Here is a 21,299-nt window from a genome sequence, read left to right on the forward strand (position 1 = left end):
TAATGAGATTAGTGCGCTAGCCAGAGTCGACCCCGCTCTAAATGGGTACCTGGAGAGATCTGGGGGAAATCACAGGAGGTGTTGGATGACTAGTCACCACCCACGCATTGCACTCCTGGTCGAAGGCATTTGAGTGAGGGGTCTGGCACCTGCCCTATTTGCCAGCAATGGCTCAGAAGGATCTGATTTTTTCTGATAATGAGTAAATCTAAAAAAAAATTGAGAATGTATCAAGGGGATACTGACTCTCAGAAATCAATCCACATGTAACATGTGCCAAATAGAGCAAAAATTTAAGAAAGTGAAAGATGGAAAATCCTTTAAGAAAGTGGCCAATCGAGCAAGAGCCTTGATTCCTTACTGGAAGAAACAGCTGAACAGACTGTGAATAGCTAAGCTTAATAAACATCTAGAAACAATCTCCCCTCCCTAATGGAGGTCTGCAGCCAGGGTGCTCCAAAAAAAGAAGATATTCTAGATATTTTCTAAAGAAATTTTGGTAAAATTCTAGTATATTGACTTGTCACTATCTTGGAAAGTTGTTGGGTGAAGGAATTGAAACTTCCCAGGGTAGGTCTACAGAAAAAAATACATCCCAAGAAGGTATTTTGAGGTCCCTAACTATACCCCTCCCTCCTCTACATAATGGAGCTTTTTATGCATTACAGCTTAGCTTATATTTTGGTCAAATTTGGTCCTATATTACTATTAAAAGTGCTCTTTATGCTGAAGTTTAAACTCTTTCTCTTAGCTACTTTTTAAAACAGTAAAACACTTTAGCATAAAGAGCGGGGCGCTGAGGAGGGAACAGCCACTATCATATACGGAATAATTTCTGTTTGTTTTAAGTTTTAATGTTGCTCCTTACTTTCAGTTGGAAAAACTTGTTTTTTTATTTAATTTCTGAACGGTTTTTTAATCAATGAATGTTTTTATTTTGGCTGACCACAGATGAAGAAATATAACAAAATTTGAATATTAATTTTTTTTTCTCTTAACTCTACTTTTGAAAACAGTAAAAAACTTTTCTGTAAAGAGCGGGGCATTGAGGATGGGATGTTCAGGATTGGCTCAGCAAAATGTTACCAAACATAAAGTGGAATAAAACACTGTTGTATTATAAACACTGATATTTGAACAAAACAATAGAAGTTACAAACAAAGAAAAATCATATAAAGAATCAATTCACAAATATAAATCAGCAGGACAATTTTCTAAAAGCATGGTAACCAATTCACAGAAAAATAATATAGGCTAGTTGAAGAATGACCTAATTATTTTCTTTTCCAAGTAAGATTACTGCTGCCAGTGCAAAAAAAAAAAACATGCTCTGTTTTCAACATCTACATTAGGAACAATATATAACTCCATGGAAAAATCTCCCCTCCCAATTACCATTCTTTTCCTCCTGGACCCAGTATATGTTGTTTTATACCCAAAACCGAAATTTCTCTCGGAATTTTCTTTTGGTTGTTATTACCTATATAAGTGGGTTGCCCCCTCCTCGGCATCTCACAAATTAAACTGCTAGTTAATTTTTAAAAAAGCTTATTATACTAATTAAAAAGTCATTGTGTGCCAGGAGTTATTCTTAAATAATTGGAATAAAAAGTCAAATATTAGCTTCAATAATGAAATACTGAGCAGGGGACAACCCCTAATATTTATTATTTCTTATCTTTATTCTGTATGTGAAAGGGACTGTCCCCTCCTGAATGTCCTTCTCTTTACGCTAAAGTTTTCACAAATCTCTTTGTCACAAATCTACTTAAAAAAAAAACTTAAGTGTAAAGAGCAAGGCGTTTAGGAGGGGACAACCCCTTTCATACACGGAATAATTACTGTTTGTTCATTCCATACTTCCAGTTAAACAATAACTTGTTTTTTAATTTAATTCTGAACGTTTTTGAATAAATACATGTTTTGATGTGGATGCTTTTGAAAAAAGGGTTGGGGGAGGAGGCCTAGTTACCCTACAATTTAGGCTACTTAAAAATACAACTAGAACTCTTTTATTTTTTAATTTTGTTGTATTTCTTCCTGTGCAGTCAGCCAAAATAAAAACATGCATTGATTTGAAAACGTTCAGAAATTAAATTAAAAAAAGCATGTTTTTTCAACTGAAAGTACAGTGTGACATTAAAACTTAAAACGAACAGAAATTATTCCGTATATTAAAGGGGTTGTCCCCTCCTAAACGCCCTGCTGTTTATGCTAAAGTTTGACTCTTTCTCTCCCCTCTACTTTTTAAAACAGTAAAAAACTTTAGCGTAAAGAGTGGGGCATTTAAAAGGGGACAATCCCTTTCATATACAGAATAATTTCTGTTCTTATGGTCACTAATGTCTTAATGTCACTTTATCTCAAGTTTTAATGTCACTCCTTATTTTCAGTTGAAAAACCATGTTTTTTTTATTTAATTTCTGAACGTTTTTGAATCAATACCCCCAGAACCCCACCCAGAAAGTTCCCACCCTTCTTACCTTTCCCAGCACCTTACAAAACTCCAGCCTATTCGTTTTATCCCTTGTGCCTACCCTGTCAATGTGAAAAATACAACTAGAACTGTTTATTTTATTTTTTTGAACATTTTACTAGTAATAAATACACGTAAATTGCAATATAACTAACATAATGAACTTCTATATTTGTATATTTTTATTATGTATATGAGGAGGTTTGCCCAATCTTCAATACCTTTGTCTTGACACTAAAGCTTGAATGTCATACCAATTCTTTAATAATAGCCCCTGAATCACAAAGGCCTTGATATAAATAGTTGAAATTACTGAAAATACTTTAGGTTGACAAGCAAGTTATTGTGGAGGAGACTAGCCCCCTTATATACATAATAGTTTGTTTTAAGTTTTAATGCTGCCCCTTACTTCTAACTGAAAACATTTTTTTATTTATTTTTAAATTGTTTTTTTTTAATAATGCTAGAAAATCATACCCTCCCCCCTTTGTGAAAATTTTTTCCCCTCAAGATACATTCCTCCAGGGAAAGATCCTCCAACGTAACTCCCACTCCCTCCCCAACCCACCCCAATGTGAAAAATTCCCCCTAAAAAACAGCTATACACTTCACAATAACCATTACTATATGTAAACAATGGTCAAAGTTTGTAACTTGCAGCCCTTCCCCTGGGGACTGTGGGGGATTAAGTTGTCAGCAAAGACATAGTTATTAGGTTTTTGACTATGCTGAACAGAGTGGCTATCTCTAAAATTTTGACCAGTTGACTTTGGGAAACAAATGAGCATGGGAGGGGACCTAGGTGCTCTCTGATTTTTTTTTGTCAAACAATCAAATTTAATTGCCAAAGGTAGGTTAGGTTATTTTTAAGAGCTATTTTTAAGAGGTTAGGTTATTTTTAAGAGCTCAAAAAGGACTTAAATTTGCCAAACACCAGAAGCAATTATTTAATTGTGATCAAATTTAATTGTGGAAGGTAGGCTAGGTTATTTTTAAGAGCTCAAAAAGGGCTTAAATTTGCCAAATGCCAAAAGTGATTATTATATTTGTAAATAACCTAGAAAAAGGCATCAAGTGGTATATTCACTTTATACAAAAGCCAGTAATGACGTTTGTAACAGTTTTGCCTCTGGTTCTTGTCAATAGACATTCATATAGACCCCATGATTACTTTTAAAAAGTTTGCCGTTTTAACAGTAGTAGTGCGGTTTTTAGGCCTTTTTTCGCGTCAACCAGCTGGTTTAACCAATGACAGCTTTGGTTTAACCAGCTTGTATGTTTAACGCAAAAACGGAAAAAAATTACATATGGTTGAGCTCAAACAAAACTGGTTCGCGAAAACACTCTTTTTACTTGTCGGTTTGGGCAAAAAATTTCAAACATAAAACATCCGTATAGTGTTAAGAGTGTCATTCTATTATAATTAAATGATTTAGCACTGGCTTAATTTCCTGCGGATTTGACATATTTCACATTAGTTTGAGGTCAGAGAGAATTGAAAAATGATCTAGCATACTCTCTGGTATATTTGAAGAGACAGGAAGGGTCTGAATTAGTGGAATCTTTGGTTAAATTGTTCAGGTAATATATTGGAAAATGTTGTATTCATACTGTAAAAGCAAAATTACCTATAAAAAAGTCCTAAATGATAAGACTTTAGCTTTGTTGAGCTACCCTAAACAGAGGATAAAATTCTAGTTTGATTTCTTTTTGTTTTGATTTGGAATTCTACTAGCCTACCAGGCTATAGATTAAATTTCCAGTCAAATTCCAGTTTAGCTACTTTTTGCTATCTTTGAATGGGGTTATGTTAGGTGAATGAAACTTTCAGTGATTAATCCATAGCTAAAAACATACTCTGAGAAGCTATTGCTAAGCTTATGTGATAACCCTCTTCTGTTTTTAAATCTGGGAATTTTGCATACTGGACTGGTCTGTTACTATTAAAATTTTGGTAAAACAACATCTTACCTTAATTTTCAGCAAGCAGTTTCTGTTTCTCTGGTTTTAGCTCTGAAAATGCAATTCTTGTTATTTGAGTAGAATTTTAAGCCATATCAGTGTTTTGTATTTAAATATAGGGAAATGTATATCCTGAAAATTTCCAAATCTTGGAAATTTCATAAATTGAAATTGAGCAAAGTTATGACACTAAAAACGCTTTTTTCTTGTCATTTAAGTAGAAGATTTATTTTGCAAGGGTTTCACTTTTATAACACAAGCATTTTTAAGGGTGTGGACCAAATATTGAGATTTCCAACTGTCATCATCACTAACCAGCAATTCTACAGGATTTAATCCTTATTTCATTAGACAATGTGATTTAAGGTAATTTAAGGCAAACATTTTTAAGAGAGAGAAAGAGTAGAGTTAGATGCTCCAAATACTTTCCCATGATATAGTTTAGTCTCTAGACCCATCCCTAAAAGTTTCATTTTCCTAACCTAAACCTTTTTCAAGATAATACAAATTTATCTAAACTAGAATTTTACCAAACAGAAGTTTAACCTAAGAATTTGTAATAACATATTGTTCAGGCTAGCCTTTGCAATCCCTACAAATTTTGACTCTTCACAATAAAGCACTATTACAGGCTTAGCCTAACAAAAGAAAATAGCAAACTGCTTAATCTGAATAATAAAAAAAATCCAAAGGGCTTTATATTTCTTCAATACAAAATATATATTAATTTTTGTTTTCAGTAGAATACTAGTTAAGTATAAACCAGCAAATGTTTAAGCATTTTTTGAGGGGGGACAGCTGCCTAAAATTAACAAAATATTTCTGATAAGCACAAAAATATAACAAATTAAGCTAAACTGGGAAAAAAAAAATTTCTCACTGAACAGTTACCATAACACATAATGTGTTGTAAGATTTTTGCAGTACTTGTGCATTATAGCCACCACATTCAAGTTCTATTGAGAAGTTTAGTTTGGCTAATGTTAATGACATAAAATAAAATATGATGAATATATAAAACTTTATCAACAAAATTATGAAAACTACAACAAAGAATCCTGGAATTTGTAAATCAGCATCATATCTAAATATACTGTATCTTACATTGTGATAGATTGTTTTAACGCCCTACTGTACAGGGGTAAATATTTAAATTATGTATCATAGGCAATTATCTGAAGAGTAATCTATTAAAAGTCTCCTGAGCTAACTAGGGAAGTTTTTTCTTTCTTTTTTACTTGCTTTAGCCTGTATCCAGTTCCTGATTGCCATATAAATTCCATATTCATAGTTAAATAACATAAGCCTTTGTATATAGACTATACCTTGTTGCTAATTTTTCTGGGCATAGAATGTTTGATTTGGTAAAGCCCTAGAGAAGGACCTGAAGAGAAAGAAACATAATAAAAAAAAAAATCATGCTTCATAATTTTTAGATAATAGCTGGTAACACATTTTACATTCAACTTTGCTCTACTTTACCCCTCAATCCTCCCAATATAAAAATGTATTGCTGAAATTTCCTATTTTCCATTTGTTTTGTCAATCTGTCTCTCTAACTTCATCCCATGTAGCTGTAAATTAAACAAATGTGACAAACAATAACTAGAAAAATAGGTGACAGGAGGTTAAATGCATTGAAAATATGAAATTTGAGCCATATTTCTGCACATTGGGAGGGGGATTGAGATAAAGCATAGCCTAACTTAATGATTTTCTCTTGCTATGTAGGGTAATTGGAAGGTCACTTGTATATCATGCTGTCCTTTTCAGTTTTAGTTGGATAGAAAAAATCCAAAAAAAGTCCCCTTTGAAAAGATAGGAGCAACAAAGTGAGATTGTATTTGTCAAAGCTTGGAGGTTTGTCCCTTCTGTCTGTTTAAACAAAACAGAATCTTAATTGAAGCTTTGTTCATTTCTATCTTAAGGGTGCACAACAATTATGATATAAGGTTCTTTTCTTTATTCAATTGTCTTCTTTGTTGTCTAAAAGACTTTTTTTTAATCTAGATGTTTCATAAATTGCTCATTTTTACCAGAAGTTCATTTGACCTACTTTGAAATCCCTGGTCTTAAAATTACATTTGACTTTGTTAAAGCTAGGAGACATATACATTGTGTTTGTTTAAAGAAAGTGAATAAACATTAGTAATTTGTATTGCACTAAAGCCCTAGGGCCATCACAATTCCAAACAAAAAAGAAACTTCACTTTAGAATATTCAACATTGTCTAACATAACAGAAACAAAGAAAAACAAATTACAAAATTTTACTTCTGCACTCTACTGTCAACATGAGAAATTGTCCAAAATTTTAAAATCTTGCAAAACATTCATCCCTCATCACATTCACCAGCCATCTCTCATCAAACCTACACTTCATTTCTCATCTCACTCAATCCTACAAATGCATCAAATGACCCACTCTCTCATTAGTACTTCCACAGATATGGTCAAAGTAAGAGCCATCTTGCTTACATTTTATTATATCTAGAAGTTTTCTGTAGCTAAGTCAGTACTTAAATATTTCATACATTTTTGTAAACAACCTTAAGATGGTAAAATAGGTTGGATTATCCAAATTTTTAGTTACCACAATATATTTAAATCATTATTGTAATATAAAGGGCAGCCAATAGTAAAGGACCTGAATAAATATTTTAAGGTAATTAAAAAGGTTTATTACTCAAAAACTTGATAAAACTAAAAGGGAATTCTTAATGATTGATTACTTTAAAATATCTACATTATACACAACAATAAACCTTTGCTATAAAGGGAAAGTCAGTAAGGCCCAAAAACTATTCAATACTAATTGTGCTTTGAGACAGTTTGCTGAATGTCTAAATGATTTTAGATAGTAATGAAGATAAAATGTGGGCAAACTCAACAACAATATGCAAGTAAGTAAGCATGGCAGCACTGACACATCAAGGTCTAAACTGGCAGTGCTAATTTCCACTTTGTGACCCTTTGGCCAAGAATTGCAATTAAGGGCTGGGGGCCAGAAATCTTGTGCTTTTGTACACCCTCCCTGCTTACCTTTTGCATATTTCTCCATTTGCCTATTTAGAGCTGGTTTAGATCTGTCTAACATCACTGACCCCCATTTAAAACAAATAAACAGGCAATACTAGGAATCAAACCTGTACCCCATGGACAAAGGATTTCTTATTAAGAGTGCTTTCCACTTAGCCAAGAACATTATTACAACCAGAGTAGAACAACTATTAAAAAAAAAAAAATTGAAAAAAAACCAAGATGGATTTACAGCCATTTTCACTAGTCTTCAATACACATTGTATTTTACTTAGACAAGTTATTGTAAGGCAGGTGTCAACAAAGCTCCAGTAGGGATTGCTTTACTTAAGATGCAAACTAGCATGGTGAATACTTAGCTGGTAAAAACCAAATACACTAGCAATGCCAGGAATTAAACCTGTACCCCTTGGACAAAGGATTCCCAAACCAGAGTGCCAACAACTTAGCAAGGAACACAAATGTGACCAGAGAACTATTATTTGAAAAAAGAAATATTGAAAAAAACTCAATTCATGGTTGTTGCCATTTTCTCTACTGTCCCATAAACAATATATTTTATTTAGACAAATTAATTTTAAGACAGGTATCAACAAAGCTCCATCAGGGATTGTATTTACTTAAGATACAACAAGCAATGTGATTGCATAGCTTTGTGATATTCTAGTCTTAAATAATGATAAAAAAGCAAATTTACATTTGCTATTTGTTTTCCAAACCATTTTAAGCAAAACCATTTGCAACAGCAATACGCCCATGGTTAGATTAGTGTCTATCCAAAATGCTTTACAACAGAAGGGACACATTTCTTGCAAAGCAAATACTCAGCTTTAATGCTATTCTGTGTCATCTCTAAAAAATTAAACTGTATCAGGTGTATTTTGATATAAGATACTTCTAAGACTTGTGTTTCACAGCTTTCCTCAATCCACTTTATAAGGTTTTAAAGATATGCAAAGACATTTCCTAAATTTTGAAAAAAAAATATTGATATGGCTTAAAATGCTACTCAAATAAAAGGAATTGCATTTTAAGAGCTAAAGCCAGAGTAAAAGAAACTGATAATTAAAAATTAAGGTAAATCTTGTTTTGTCAAAATTTCAATAGTATAGGTATAGACCTTTTGAGTAAGCAATTATCTAAGACTTAGAAATCAGAAAAGGGTTGACATAGAAGCCTGGCAGTACCTTCCCAGAGTGTTTTTGACCCTGGATTAATTACTGAGTTTCATTCTTGTAACCTATTCCCTTTCCAAGATAATGAAAATTAGCTAAACTAGAATTTTACGTATTTTTTGCTTTGGATTCATTACTGGAAGTTCTATTTTCCTAACTTAACCCATTTCTAAGATAGCAAACAGTAGCCAAACTAGAGTTTGACCTGAAAATTTATCCATGGCCCTATAGTGTAAGGCTGAAATGTTAAGAGTTCTGACAAAGATGCAACACATCTTGAAGCATCTAGTAAGAATAGTAATTGGATTAACAATGCTTTATAACCACTAGGGTCTTGCTTCATCAAGGTTTTATCTCTGAAGCCAAATTACCAAGCTAAGGTCAAGCCTAGGGCGTCAAAAGGATGAAACAAAGATTTCCAAGTATCTACATAAGTTTTCAAAAGCATATTCAAACTCTTGACTTCCTGTCTTAAGGCCTATGTGAATCAAATTGCAGGATATAACCCAACATTTATCCAAATAGCCCTAATACGAAAAAAACAAAATTAAACCTTACTTTTGCGTGGCTAGAATTCTATTTGTCAGCTTATAATTCTTATTTTATATAGACTTATTTATAGCCTACGAATTCTTCTTTTCGAAATCTACGCCTGAAAAGGTCAAACAACAATTATGAATGGTAGAACCCTACGGTTAAAAACAATGACAGTTCTGGTTAAATTAGAGTTCAACCAGTCAATTGTTTCACGCAAAATCACTTTTCATGACAACCTGGTTTGTCACTGTTTCACGCAAAAACAGCGGTTGAGCTCAACCACACCGAGTGGTTGAGCTCAAACAGTCTCTTTGGTTGACGCGAAAAAAGGCCTTTTCTCTTTCGATCCGTATTATCCTCCAGGATTGTAATTCGGATAGTCAATTTTCATTTTTCAGGACGAATCTATAATCTCAGTTGAGAATCCCAAATTGTCCCAAAAAAAGGCCTTAAATGGTAGAACCCTAAGGTTAAAAACAATGACAGCTCTGGTTAAACCAGAGCCTCAACGAGTCAATTGTTTCACGCAAAAACACTTTTCATGACAACCAGAACTATCATTGTTTTCCGCCAAAACAGCGGTTGAGCTCAAACAGTATCGTTGGTTGACGCAAAAAAGGGGTATAGCAGTGTTGCCACTTATGCCGCATTTAGCGGCATTACGCCGCGATTCTGAGAGAAATGCCGCATAAAATTTTGATCCTGCCGCACGCCGCGATTATGCCGCGAAATGGCTTTTTATGCCGCATTTGTTCCCGTATGTAAAATTTGTCCAACTTAAGTTTCTTATCTTTCGCAAATGTCTTTGTTGCATAAAATGGGGATTTCAAAGTTTCGTGGAAGTCAACTATGGATCTTAATTGTCCCTTTGGAGGCCAGTGTGTTCGAAGGGGGTCGAGTTATTTTTGCGGCTTTGACGAAACTTTGACGTTTGAGTTTCTCAGTTCATCTCATGACTTCGTGACCTCTGTCAATTCAGCCCAAGAGTTTTCAGAAGTGTTTAACACTTCTTCATTTCGATCAAACATTATACAAAAATGGCCGTTGATGTAGATTAATTTTAGAATTATCTTTTTCAATCTTTTTTTTTGTAAGTATATAATTTATATTTTAGTATTACGAAGGAGTCAAAATAATTGAAGGTCTCTAATAGTGGCTTTACAGAAGGAAACATGCTAAAACAAAATGACCCTTAAAAGACATAACATAGTTTAAAGATAAAGTATAATTTGCAAACTATATATTTCCTACAGCATGTCTCCCTTTGGTTATAAACTGTGCTATTCCAGACATTTATGTGCTTTACTCGAAACACTACATACTCTGAACAAAACACTACAAATAAATAATTAGCCTATTTGACTGTTCTTTAGCCTACTAAGATTAAAATGAGGACGATTGCACATTATAGCTTAAATTTCAGTTTTTAAATTCTTGTTCTATGCTTTTAGCTTTGATAATGCAATTTCTACTATTTGAGCAAAATATTAAATTCTAGCTTTGCTATCTTAGAAAGGGGTTTGGTTAGGAGAATGAATAACCAAGTGAATCCTGGGCAAAAAACTTAGACCTACTCTGGGAAAATATTTTCAAGCTTCCATGTTCACCCTCCTCTGATTTCTAAGTCTTCAAAATTTCCCTTCTTGACAGGTCTATATCAATTGAAACTTTAAAAAAATAATTGTTGGTAAACAGAAGGAAACATGGTTGAACAAAAGATCTTTAAAATACTGCTTTGAATGTGGAAAAGCTTTAGAAATTGTTATGATCCAAAATAATTATAAGTAGATATACGTCTAATTTGCAAACTGTCTTTCCAACATATCTCCCTGTGGACATATGCTGTTCTACTCCAGACCTTTGTGTGTTGCTGCTCTGTCTTTTGGTAATTTTGGAGCAAACCATATAACTAGCTTTCATAGAAAGTAAATATACCACTTGATGCCTTTTTATATGCTCTTTATGAATATAATAATCACTTCTCGTGCAAATTCAGATTTAAGCACTTTTTTATCTCTTAAAAATGACAAAAAAAAAAGTATGACAGTTCATATAACTGACTTGCCAAACAAGCAAGCATGCCACTTGATGCCTTTTCTTATGTTCTTTGCAAATATGATAATTGCTTCTACCTTATTTTCAAATTTAAGCACTTTTTAAGCTCTAAAAATGAAAAATTTTAAATGAAAATACAAGTTATCTCTCATTTCCAACAAAATAATACTCTATTTTCTCTGTGTTATTTTCAGCAAAATAATACTACATTTTCTCAGTGCTAAAATTATTTATAATAACGTTAGGTTAAAATGTACTTGAATCTGAATTTGTGGTAGAAGTTATTAGTGTATTTGTAAAGAGCATAAAAAAAAGCATCAAGTGGATGATGTTTTTGTCGAGTATGTGTTGGGAGAGCTGAATGAGTTCAACACCATCTTCCAGTCTGAAAAACTCCTATTTCACCTCACGAAAACCCAGGTGGAAAAACTTCTTCGGACACTAGCCATGAACTTTATGAAGCCTTCATATGTTAGAACAGTCAACCCTTTTGACATCAATCCGCATAACGAAGTGAAATATCTTCCCGACGAAGATGTCTATATCGGCTACAAAGGGTACGATTTCCTTGTGGGGCTCGAAACGAGAGAAGTAACCAGTGGCCGTTTTGTAGCGGAAAGTCTCCGAATTCGTCGCTTCGCAAGAGATTTCTACATCGAAGCTGTTCAACAAATTCTTGACCGTTTTCCATTTTCTGAAAAGATCTACGACCTGGTACTCTTGCTTACTCCAAGCTCTAGTTATGAACTGAAAGTTCCCAGTCTTCGTCAGTTCTTCGACTACTACGATTCTGCGCTTTGAAATAAAGCAAAGCTAGAGCAGGAATAGCGGCTTATACCGAGTGTAGCTCTACTTAGTACTGTCGATCTCCCTGACGTAAATGACACGGACATTGTCGTTTACTGGCGCCACATCTTGCAAACGAAGTCACCAAATGGTAGTCGGATGTTCCCAAATGTCGGGAAAATGGTTCAGTACTTTTTCTCACTCCCTTTATCAAACGTTATTGCCGAGCGTCTCTTCAGTTTGCTCAAGGAAGTGAAAACAGATAAGCGAAACCGACTGAGTGCAGTGACTCTTTTGGCAACACTGAAAACCAAGTGTGGCCTTAAGCACAATTCTAAAGGAGGGCTTGACTCGGGCAAGTCAGTGCTAAAGCTAGAACCCGGACTAGTCAAGCGTGTACTCAAAGTGAAGGCTAGTGCCTCTTCTCGTGACTGTAACGTTTTGAACCAAAGCATTGTGTATGGTCTGGACAAAAATATTGATTGTGACACACGTGAACAATCCGATTCCGATTAATCTTGTCTGTTTGTCTTGTATTATTTATCTGAAATTAATTTTGTCTGTTTGTCTTGTATTATTTATCTGAATTTTCCTTCTTGAAGCTTTTGATATTAATTTTCATTAAACACTAATCGAAAAAGGTTGAGATACGAGAATCTAGTTACCCATTAAGTATTCTATTGGATAGGCTTGAAAGCCCAAGGGAAAATCGCTTTTAATTTCTTCACAACTCACTTGACATTTATACGGTTTTCCCACCGTGAACTTTCCCTGCTGTGATACCTCTGCACTTTTACTTCTGTTGCGTGCTTGACGAAAACGATAAACGACAAATGTGTGTTCACGGACTGAGCTGACCATGCTTACCTTTGACCGCTGAAAAGAAGGATAGACAGCACGTGTTTTCTCAAATTTATGACAGATCTTCACCACACTTCACTTGAAACTGAATCAACATTCATATTAAAGCGAGATTTTTCACCCATTCTCTCTCAAAAATACAAAACACAGCTTTTCCGAGAATTTCGGGCATGCCGCGGTTTTTACCGCATTTTGGTTCAAGGATGCCACGGAAATGCCGCGTTTTGACGAGGCCGGTGCCGTGGAGCGGTGCCGGTCAAGTGGCAACACTGGGGTATAGCTCTCTGTAAAAAACAGTTTTAAAAATCAAACACGTGATAATGGAAGGGGCACTATTTGAACATGTGAACGAAGTGTATGTATAAAATTTTATTGAGGTCACCACTAATTGGTTAAATCCTGGCTATAGGGTTTGTTTTTCTCACTTAAAACTGTTGTGGCAAATAAGTAAATTTTGAATCAACACCTTAAATTAAGTCTGCCTAAATTAAATGTTTCCTAACCTAGGTCTGCTTTCAAAACTAGGCTATGTAAAGGGGATTAATTTTTGTAGAGGTAAAAGAATTTTGAATGGTAAAATTATAGATAAGAGGGTTTTTCAGTAAAACTGTTATAAACCATATAGGGTAGAGACCCCAGTACTGGAACGGCTAGTTTCTGCCACAGTACTAGAACACACACGCAGAAATAACAGAAATATATTAGCTAGCACCAAGCTGCTACCGACGAACTAGTGTCGGCAACCGAGGCCTTTGGGATGGTAGTTAACACAGCCAAAACCTAGGTTATGCGGGTGTCTGAAGACCCTGCTACAAGAAATGTGCAGCTAACAATAAAAAAAGACCTAAGGAGCTTCCTAACTTCTGATAACGACTGCTCGAAATCGATCAAACGAAGACTTGGCATGGCAGACGGCAGCTTCAAGAACCTTATGCCAATCGCATATATAATGCCTTAGACGCAGATCAGGGATTACCTACATTAACCGAGTCTCAAATGAAGACCTCTGAAAACTACTCCGTTGTCCCCGCGCCATCATGGACAGGGTCAGAAGCCAGCAGCTCCGCTGGCTTGGCCATATCCAGTGAATGTCCGCCAACCAGCTTCCAAAAATCACATTCGAAGGACGGGTTCACGACACTCGCCCTAAAGGCCGACCTCGTAAGAGATGGACGGACAACTTCCCAGCCCAAAGCCCCCAGCTACTTCGTCTAGCGCCAGATAGATCGAACTACCGTCACCACATTCATCATTTGCTCAGAAGAGAAGAAGCCCCAAAACAGCCACAAAGGCCGGACGGGACTTAAGTCAAGTAAGTTAAGTATCAGCTAGCTGTTGTATCTATTGCACTAAAATAATTTAATTTGAAGTTTTTATTTTGGTAATAATTTTCTATAATTATTTTGTAAAAGAGTGCAAAGAGCAAATAATTTGCAAAAAGAATGCAAATCCGGTCCGTGGAGGGAAAGAGTGCAACAAAAAAGAGAATACATTGCACAAGAAATGTTTGCAAGTTAGTAGCACTGATTTAAATTCTACACCTGCATATAGGTTCTCACTCCAACGAAATATATTGTACTAATCAAAGCCGCCAAAAAGTACTACTGTCCAAAAATTTTTCTGCGTAATCGACCCAATATTTATCTCTATGGTTTACCTCATAATTAGGAGATTTTTTGTGCCCGTGTCGAAGACCATTTTATCATATCACTGGACAAACAATGTACTGGATTCCGCTTAAGGGATAATTCTTTTAAATTTTGTCTGTTCTGGTGCGCTGTTTCAGGCTAAAAAAAAGACCTCTTTCCTAGCTGATTTGTTTACTATGGGTTGTGAAATTTTTCACAACCTTTCATGAAATTTTTTTTTTTCATTTGATTTCTGGTCCTTTTTTAAATAATACTGGAGAATCCGGCATCCCTTTCATTGAAAATTCCCGTCCCCCATGAAAAATTTCTTGATGGAAAGATCCTCCCACGAAACCTTCTCCCCACGACCCCCACCGGAAAAAATATCCCCTGGAAACGTCTTTAGCCTATACTTCCCAATAACCAATACTGTACGTAAACAACGAGCTAAGTTCAAGACTTGCAGCCCTTCCTCCGGGGACTGTGGGGAATAAAGTCATCCTCAAAGACATAGTTATTAGATTTTTCGACTTTGCTGAACAAAATAGCTTTCTCAAAATCTTCACCGGATAACCTTGGGAAAACAATGAGTGTGGGAGGGGGACTAGTTGCCCTCCAATTTCTTGGTCACTTAAAAAGGGCACTAGTACTTTTAATTTTCGCTCGAGTGAGCCCTCTTGCGATATTCTAGGACCCATGGGCCGATAAGATCACCTCTGGGAAGAAGAAAAAGAAACAAATAAACACACATCTGTGATCTTTCTCCTGGCAAAAAAATTCAAAGTACATATTTTCGAAGATAGGAGCTTGAAACCTCTACAATAGGGTCCTCTGATACACTGAATCTGACGGTGTGCTTTTCATTAATATTCCATCCTTTTAGAGGGTGTTTCCCCTTTTTTCGAAAATAAGGCAAATATTCTCAGGCCCGTAACTTTTGATAGGCAAGACTAAACTTGATGAAACTTACATATTTGAAATCACCATAAGAATTCAATTATTTTGATGCATCCATTGGTACCAAAATTCCGGTTTTTAGAGTTGCAGTTATTTTTTTGGCGGGTAACTTCTTACTTACATTTTGTACCACTAACTGTTTAATCATAGTTTTTTATTGTTTATATCACTAATAAAATCGCGAAGGGGGCAGCAACCGTAAAAAGTAAAAATCCATTCTCTGATATTGAATAATTACATTTCAAAGTTACTAAACTTCAAAGGTGCCACAAGTAAATATTATGTTTCAAAAAAGAATAAACCTTAAAGAAGCTGTCTAGTGATTTCTTATGCGTTACTAATTGATACAAAATGGCTCAATAAAAGTATGTAATAAATTTTACTTAGCTTACTCTTCAGGAAATATGCTTCAATATGTAAGGATATGTAAGGAACTTCGGATATCAATAAATACATCAATAGAGTTAGCTTTTTACGTTGATTCCGAACATATAAGATTCATTAAGTTTAATGTTACCCATCAAAATTTGCCAGATTTTCAGAAAGTGGGGAGACACCCCTAAAAAGTCAAAGAATCTTAATGAAAATCGCAGCATCAGATTCAATATATCAGAGAATTCTACCGTAAATACATCAAGGTCCCATCTCAAGAAATGTGGAGGCTAGTTTTTTTTTGCCAGAAGACCGATCACAAATGCGAGTGTATTTTTTTTTTCCAGAGGTGATCTTATTTAACCAATAGCACTGGAATAATTGAAGAGGGTTCATTCGAACGAAAATTAAAACTTCCTAGTACCCTTTTTAAGTGATAAAAACGATTAGAGGACAACTAGCACCCTGACATTCCCCTTTTCCCCATAAAATCGTTCGATCAGAACTTTCAGATAGCCATTTTGTTCGGGATAGATCAAGGTCCAACAACTGTGCTTTTCGGAATAACAATACCTCCCCCATTCCCTTGGGAAAAGGATGTAAGTTATAAAATTTGCCCAAGGTTTACGTATAGCATTTGCTATTGTGAAGTATACAGACCTTTTTTGAGGGGGGATTTTCTGCTGGGAAGATTTTCCAAGGGGAGAATTTTCCTCAGAGAAAAAATTCCGGGGGGGGGGGTAGCTTTCCAGGGAACATTTTTTACTGGGGGAATTTGCCAGAATTCCAATACGAAATTCATTTATTTGTCTTACTTTCTGCCGACTCAATTTTATCTATGGAGATATATCGGGGGAATTGTCCGGGGGAAATATATAGAAGGGATGGAAACCAAATGATGAGATCTTCTGCAGGGGGATAGGGGATTTTCGGGGAAAATTTTTGACGGAAGAGAGGATTTCCAGCATGATTTGAATAACGATCAGCGAGGCGTTGAGGAGGGAACAACCCTTTTCATGTATGGAATAATTTCTGTTCGTTTTAAGTTTTAATGTGGCTCCTTACTTTCAGTTTAAAAATAAATTACAACATTGATAACCAAATACCGATTTGTGTACTTTTGATATGCTTAGTAAGATAACAGACGTTGGCATTTATTAACCATGTTTGTTTAGATTAAATTAATCATACCTATTGAGACTTGGTAGTGGCGTACAAGTGGTTTCATTAACCTCGGCCATTTTTAGAATTAATTGGTTGATAACACTCTTTACCTATAATTGATTAGTAACTTATCTATAAACACTTATCAGTTCAACTGTGCTTTGTCTCATCCATATTCGTGTAAAGGTTTTCCTAGGGTTTGTGGTTTTAGGCAGAAGGCGGGACACAACCACAAAAGGAACCAATCAGCAACTGAGAAACAATTTGAAACTCAAGTTGTTGGTAGCTACTCATTTGTGTACCAAATATAAGGTTCGCTGTCAAGTTTTATGCTAGGAAGATCTCATGGGATATCAAAAACAGGGTCGCGATGACTCACTTGTTCAAACTTCACCTTGACGGCAATGCTACCCCCACTTTAATTAACTAAGCGGGAGACTAACGTTCCTTGAAAAATAACTATGTTGATGTAGATAAAACAGGTAGGCCTACGTGATTGTAGGGGGCTTGTGCCTTTCCTAACTATTAAGAAAACTGCCGATATTTAATTGAAGAAGCCACCTTAGGAAGAAATGCAAGGACCCCAGGCATGACAATATACTTCGTTCTCCCTTTGTTCTTTCACAAAATGGTGCTAAAAAACTATTTTTATAAGAAATAAACTTAGATAAATGAGGTTAACATTAAAGAGATTGATAGCATTGGAAAAGATAGGAATTGGAGCTGTTTTTTCTTTTTGTATTTTTGGCACTCCTGTATTATTTAGAACACACTCGAGAAGTTTGCTGATTGTACGATCTATGAAAATCCGGTTTCATAGCCAAAAAGAAAAACAATGGGTGACAGAATGCATTGGATTTAATATAATTTGGGCTATATATTTTCACAATAGGGGATTCGGGGTATAGTTAGGTTGCTTGGCATTTGTGTATTATTCAGAACACACTCAAAAGTGAAGTTAAACTCTTTCGTAATACAAACTACGATGCAGGCACATTTTATCAAATATTTTATATATAGAGTTGACTAGGTTAGGTATTTGATATAATGCACCCACCACCCCTAATGTACAAATATATAGCCCAAACTCTTGATAAAGCTAATGAAATAAAGCAAAATATGATGAAAATATAATACTTTAGTAGGAAATTTGTAAAATTACAGCCTAGAATTATGTATCCAAAACGCGTAAGACTATAAAGTCATGTTGTGTCCATTGGCGTACTATTTTGTTGTGGGCAACAATCCCTTATCCTGGACAAATATAATTGGCTCTTTTTCAGTCTTTGGTAAATCTCAGATCTTCATTTCAAAATCAATACTCAGACCCTATCTTCTATCACTATGTATAGTAAACGAACTCGAGTTTGTCTTTGTGGCTATAAACCGCATTTTCTCATCAATGTACCTGCATCGTAGTTGGTTTCATGAAAGAACTTAACTTCACTTATTGAGTGTGTTCTGAATAATACACAAGTACCGGTTACTATATCCTCACACCCTCCAAATGTGCAAATATAAAGCCTAAGTTACATTATTCTATAAACTAAAGTGTTATATTTTCGTCTTCATCAGGATTAACCCAGTTTCATGTCTCGAGTGTGTTCTGAATAAAACAGGAATTCTGTACTTTTAAGTATACTTTTGATCTTTTAAACAAAACCTCTCTCTAAAAGAGAAAAGAAGGGAAGGCCGGGAATTTCCTTCCTTTTGGTTTAGCATCCTACTAACAAAAAATGCCCCCACCTCCTATAATATGGTTAGACTTCTTTGCAAAAAGCCAGCAGCAATGATACCAGTGGGGAGTCACCCCTAGTTTGAGAAAAAAAAAACTTACCGTGTTATAATTTGGAAATATCCTTTTCCCAATTTTTCATGCTAAAACATTCAAAAATACCCGCCCACCCCCTAAAAAAATGAATTGGTGCAACTGACCAGCAGAATAGTTTGGGTTACATTTTGGATACTAACAAGGTGGCACTAAAATTAAGTTTCGGGTCTAATACTTGCACGATTTTTATTTGTTTCGAAATAAAAAGGGGAGGGGGAATAATTAAAAAACAGAAATCAGTGAAAAAGAGCGTCAGTGAAGAAATGTTTAGCAGGTTAGGTTTTAGGTTTTAGCAGAGTTAAATCCTAGTTTGCCCTACTTCTGTTTGATCGCCGCCCCCTTTTGATATAGGCTTCCGGATTCAAAACCGAAATATCCAGGCTTTTACTATTATTAATGAAAAAAAACTTATTATTTTTCATGGTCTTATTCGAAATATTGTAATCGTTTTTCTATATTTTTATTTTGATGCTTTAAGAAATTATTTGAATTATTAACCTTGGCCTATTTGTGCAGACTAGATTTTACCTTAAAATAATTCTTCGAAAGGAAAAATACTCATTATTTATGTAACAGGGAATTTTGAACTTTAATCCTATAATACCGTAGATTAGTTCCACCATGCATCTAATTTTCATCTAAAGAGATAAAACCTGACTCTTTCTCTCAGCTCTTCTTTTTAGAACAGTAAAAAACTTTAGCGTAAAGAGATGGGCGTTGATGAGGAAGTAGCCCCTTTCATATACGAAGCAATTTCTGTTCGTTTTAAGCTTTAATGTCGCTCCTTACTTCCAGTTAAAAAACTTATTTTTTTATTTAATTTCTGAACGTTTTTGAATCAATGCATGTTTTGATTTGGCTCTCCGCAGAGGAATAGTTAAAACGAAATTTACACATTTTTTTTTTTGGCTAAATGGATTTCTCATAGTTTTAATCGAATGATTTTGAAAAAAAGGAGCGGGGGAGGAAGCCTAGTTGTCCTCTGATTTTTTGGTCACTTACAAAGGCAACTAGAACTTTTAATTTTTTACAAATGTTTTTATTAGTAAAAAATATACGTAACTTATAAATAAGTTTATGTAACGAACTTTTGTATTCTCATGTTTTTATTAAATATATATAGGGGATTCACCCCCTCGTCAGTACCTCGCTCTTTACACTAAAGCTTAAATTTTGTCCCAATTCATTAAGAATGACCCCTGAATCACAAAAGCCGTAGAATAAATAGTTGAAACTACTAAAAATACTTTAGCGTAAAGAGCGAGGTATTAGGAGGAGGTGAGCCCCTCATATGCATAATAATTTCTGTTCGTTTTAAGTTTTAATGCTGCTCCTTACTTCCAGTTGAAAAAAGTTTTTCATATTTATTTGTTCATTGTTTTTTTTTTTTTTTAAATAATGCTAGAAAATCCTGCGCTCCCTTCATGGAAATTCTCTTCTCCCATGACAAATTCCTCAATGAAAAGTTCCCCCAACATATACCCCTCTCCTCAACCCCTTCCCCCAGCTAAAAAAATCCCCCTGAAAACGTCTGTACACTTCTCAATAACCATTACTATATGTAAGCACTGGTCAAAGTTTGTAACTTGTAGCCCCTCCCACGGGGACTGTGGGGGAGTAAGTCGTCCCCAAAGACATAGCTATAAGGTTTTCCGACTAGGCTGAATAAAATGGCTGACTCAGAATCTTGATTCGTAGACTTTGGGAACATAATTAGCGCGGGAGAGGGCCTAGGTGCCCTCCAATATTTTTGGTCACTTAAAAAGGGCACTAGAACTTTTCATTTCCCTTAGAATGAGCCCTCTCGCAATATTCTAGGACCACTGGGTCGATACGATCACCCCTGAGAAAAAAACAACAACAAAAAAAAAACAAAAAAAAACAAATAAACACGCATCTGCCGTGATCTGCCTTACTTTAAAAATACAAAATTCCACATTTTTGTAGATAGGAGTTTTAAACTCCTACAGTAGGGTTCTCTGATACGCTGAATCTGATGGTGCGATTTTCGTTAAGATAATACGAATTTTAGGGGTCGTTTCTCCCTATTTTCTAAAATTAGGCAAATTTTCTCAGGCTCGTAACTTTTGATGGTAAAACTAAACTTGATGAAACTTATATATTTAAAATTAGTATTTAAATGCGATTCTTTTGATGTAGCTATTGGTATCAAAATTCCTTTTTTTAGAGTTTTGGTTGCTATTGAGCCGGGTCGCTTCTTACTACAGTTCGTTATCACGAACTGTTTGACAGCAAGTGTTTTGCGGGGGTACACCGCAACATAAATAATTAGACTAGTTTATGTACAAATATTCAGCCTCTGTTGCTGCATCCTTCACGATTTTCTACTAAATTGTGAATTGACCGTCAAAATCTTATTTTATCCTTTTTAATATTTGTTGTTACATCTAAATTTACAAGATATATCCAGAGTAAAAAGTTTCCTGTGTGAATAT

At 35.0% G+C, this 21,299-nt stretch overlaps 1 protein-coding gene across 3 annotated transcripts in view; it reads right to left on the reverse strand.

Moving 5' to 3' along the window:
* LOC136030924 (uncharacterized) overlaps positions 1-21,299 on the reverse strand; it is a 307,594-nt gene that overhangs the window by 12,866 nt on the left and 273,429 nt on the right. Inside the window, exon 1 of one of the 3 annotated variants that reach the window (XM_065710026.1) lies at positions 12,766-12,906. The exons of 1 other annotated variant lie outside the window; for it this stretch is intronic. In XM_065710026.1, coding sequence (XP_065566098.1) covers positions 12,766-12,891 — 126 coding nt within the window. In that variant the 5' untranslated portion in view covers positions 12,892-12,906. Of the gene's footprint in view, positions 1-3,564; positions 3,670-12,765; positions 12,907-21,299 lie in introns of those variants that run through there. One more of the 3 variants, XM_065710027.1, reaches the window with a different exon arrangement.

Source organism: Artemia franciscana, chromosome 9, assembly GCF_032884065.1.
Source record: "Artemia franciscana chromosome 9, ASM3288406v1, whole genome shotgun sequence".
Taxonomy (NCBI): domain Eukaryota; kingdom Metazoa; phylum Arthropoda; class Branchiopoda; order Anostraca; family Artemiidae; genus Artemia; species Artemia franciscana.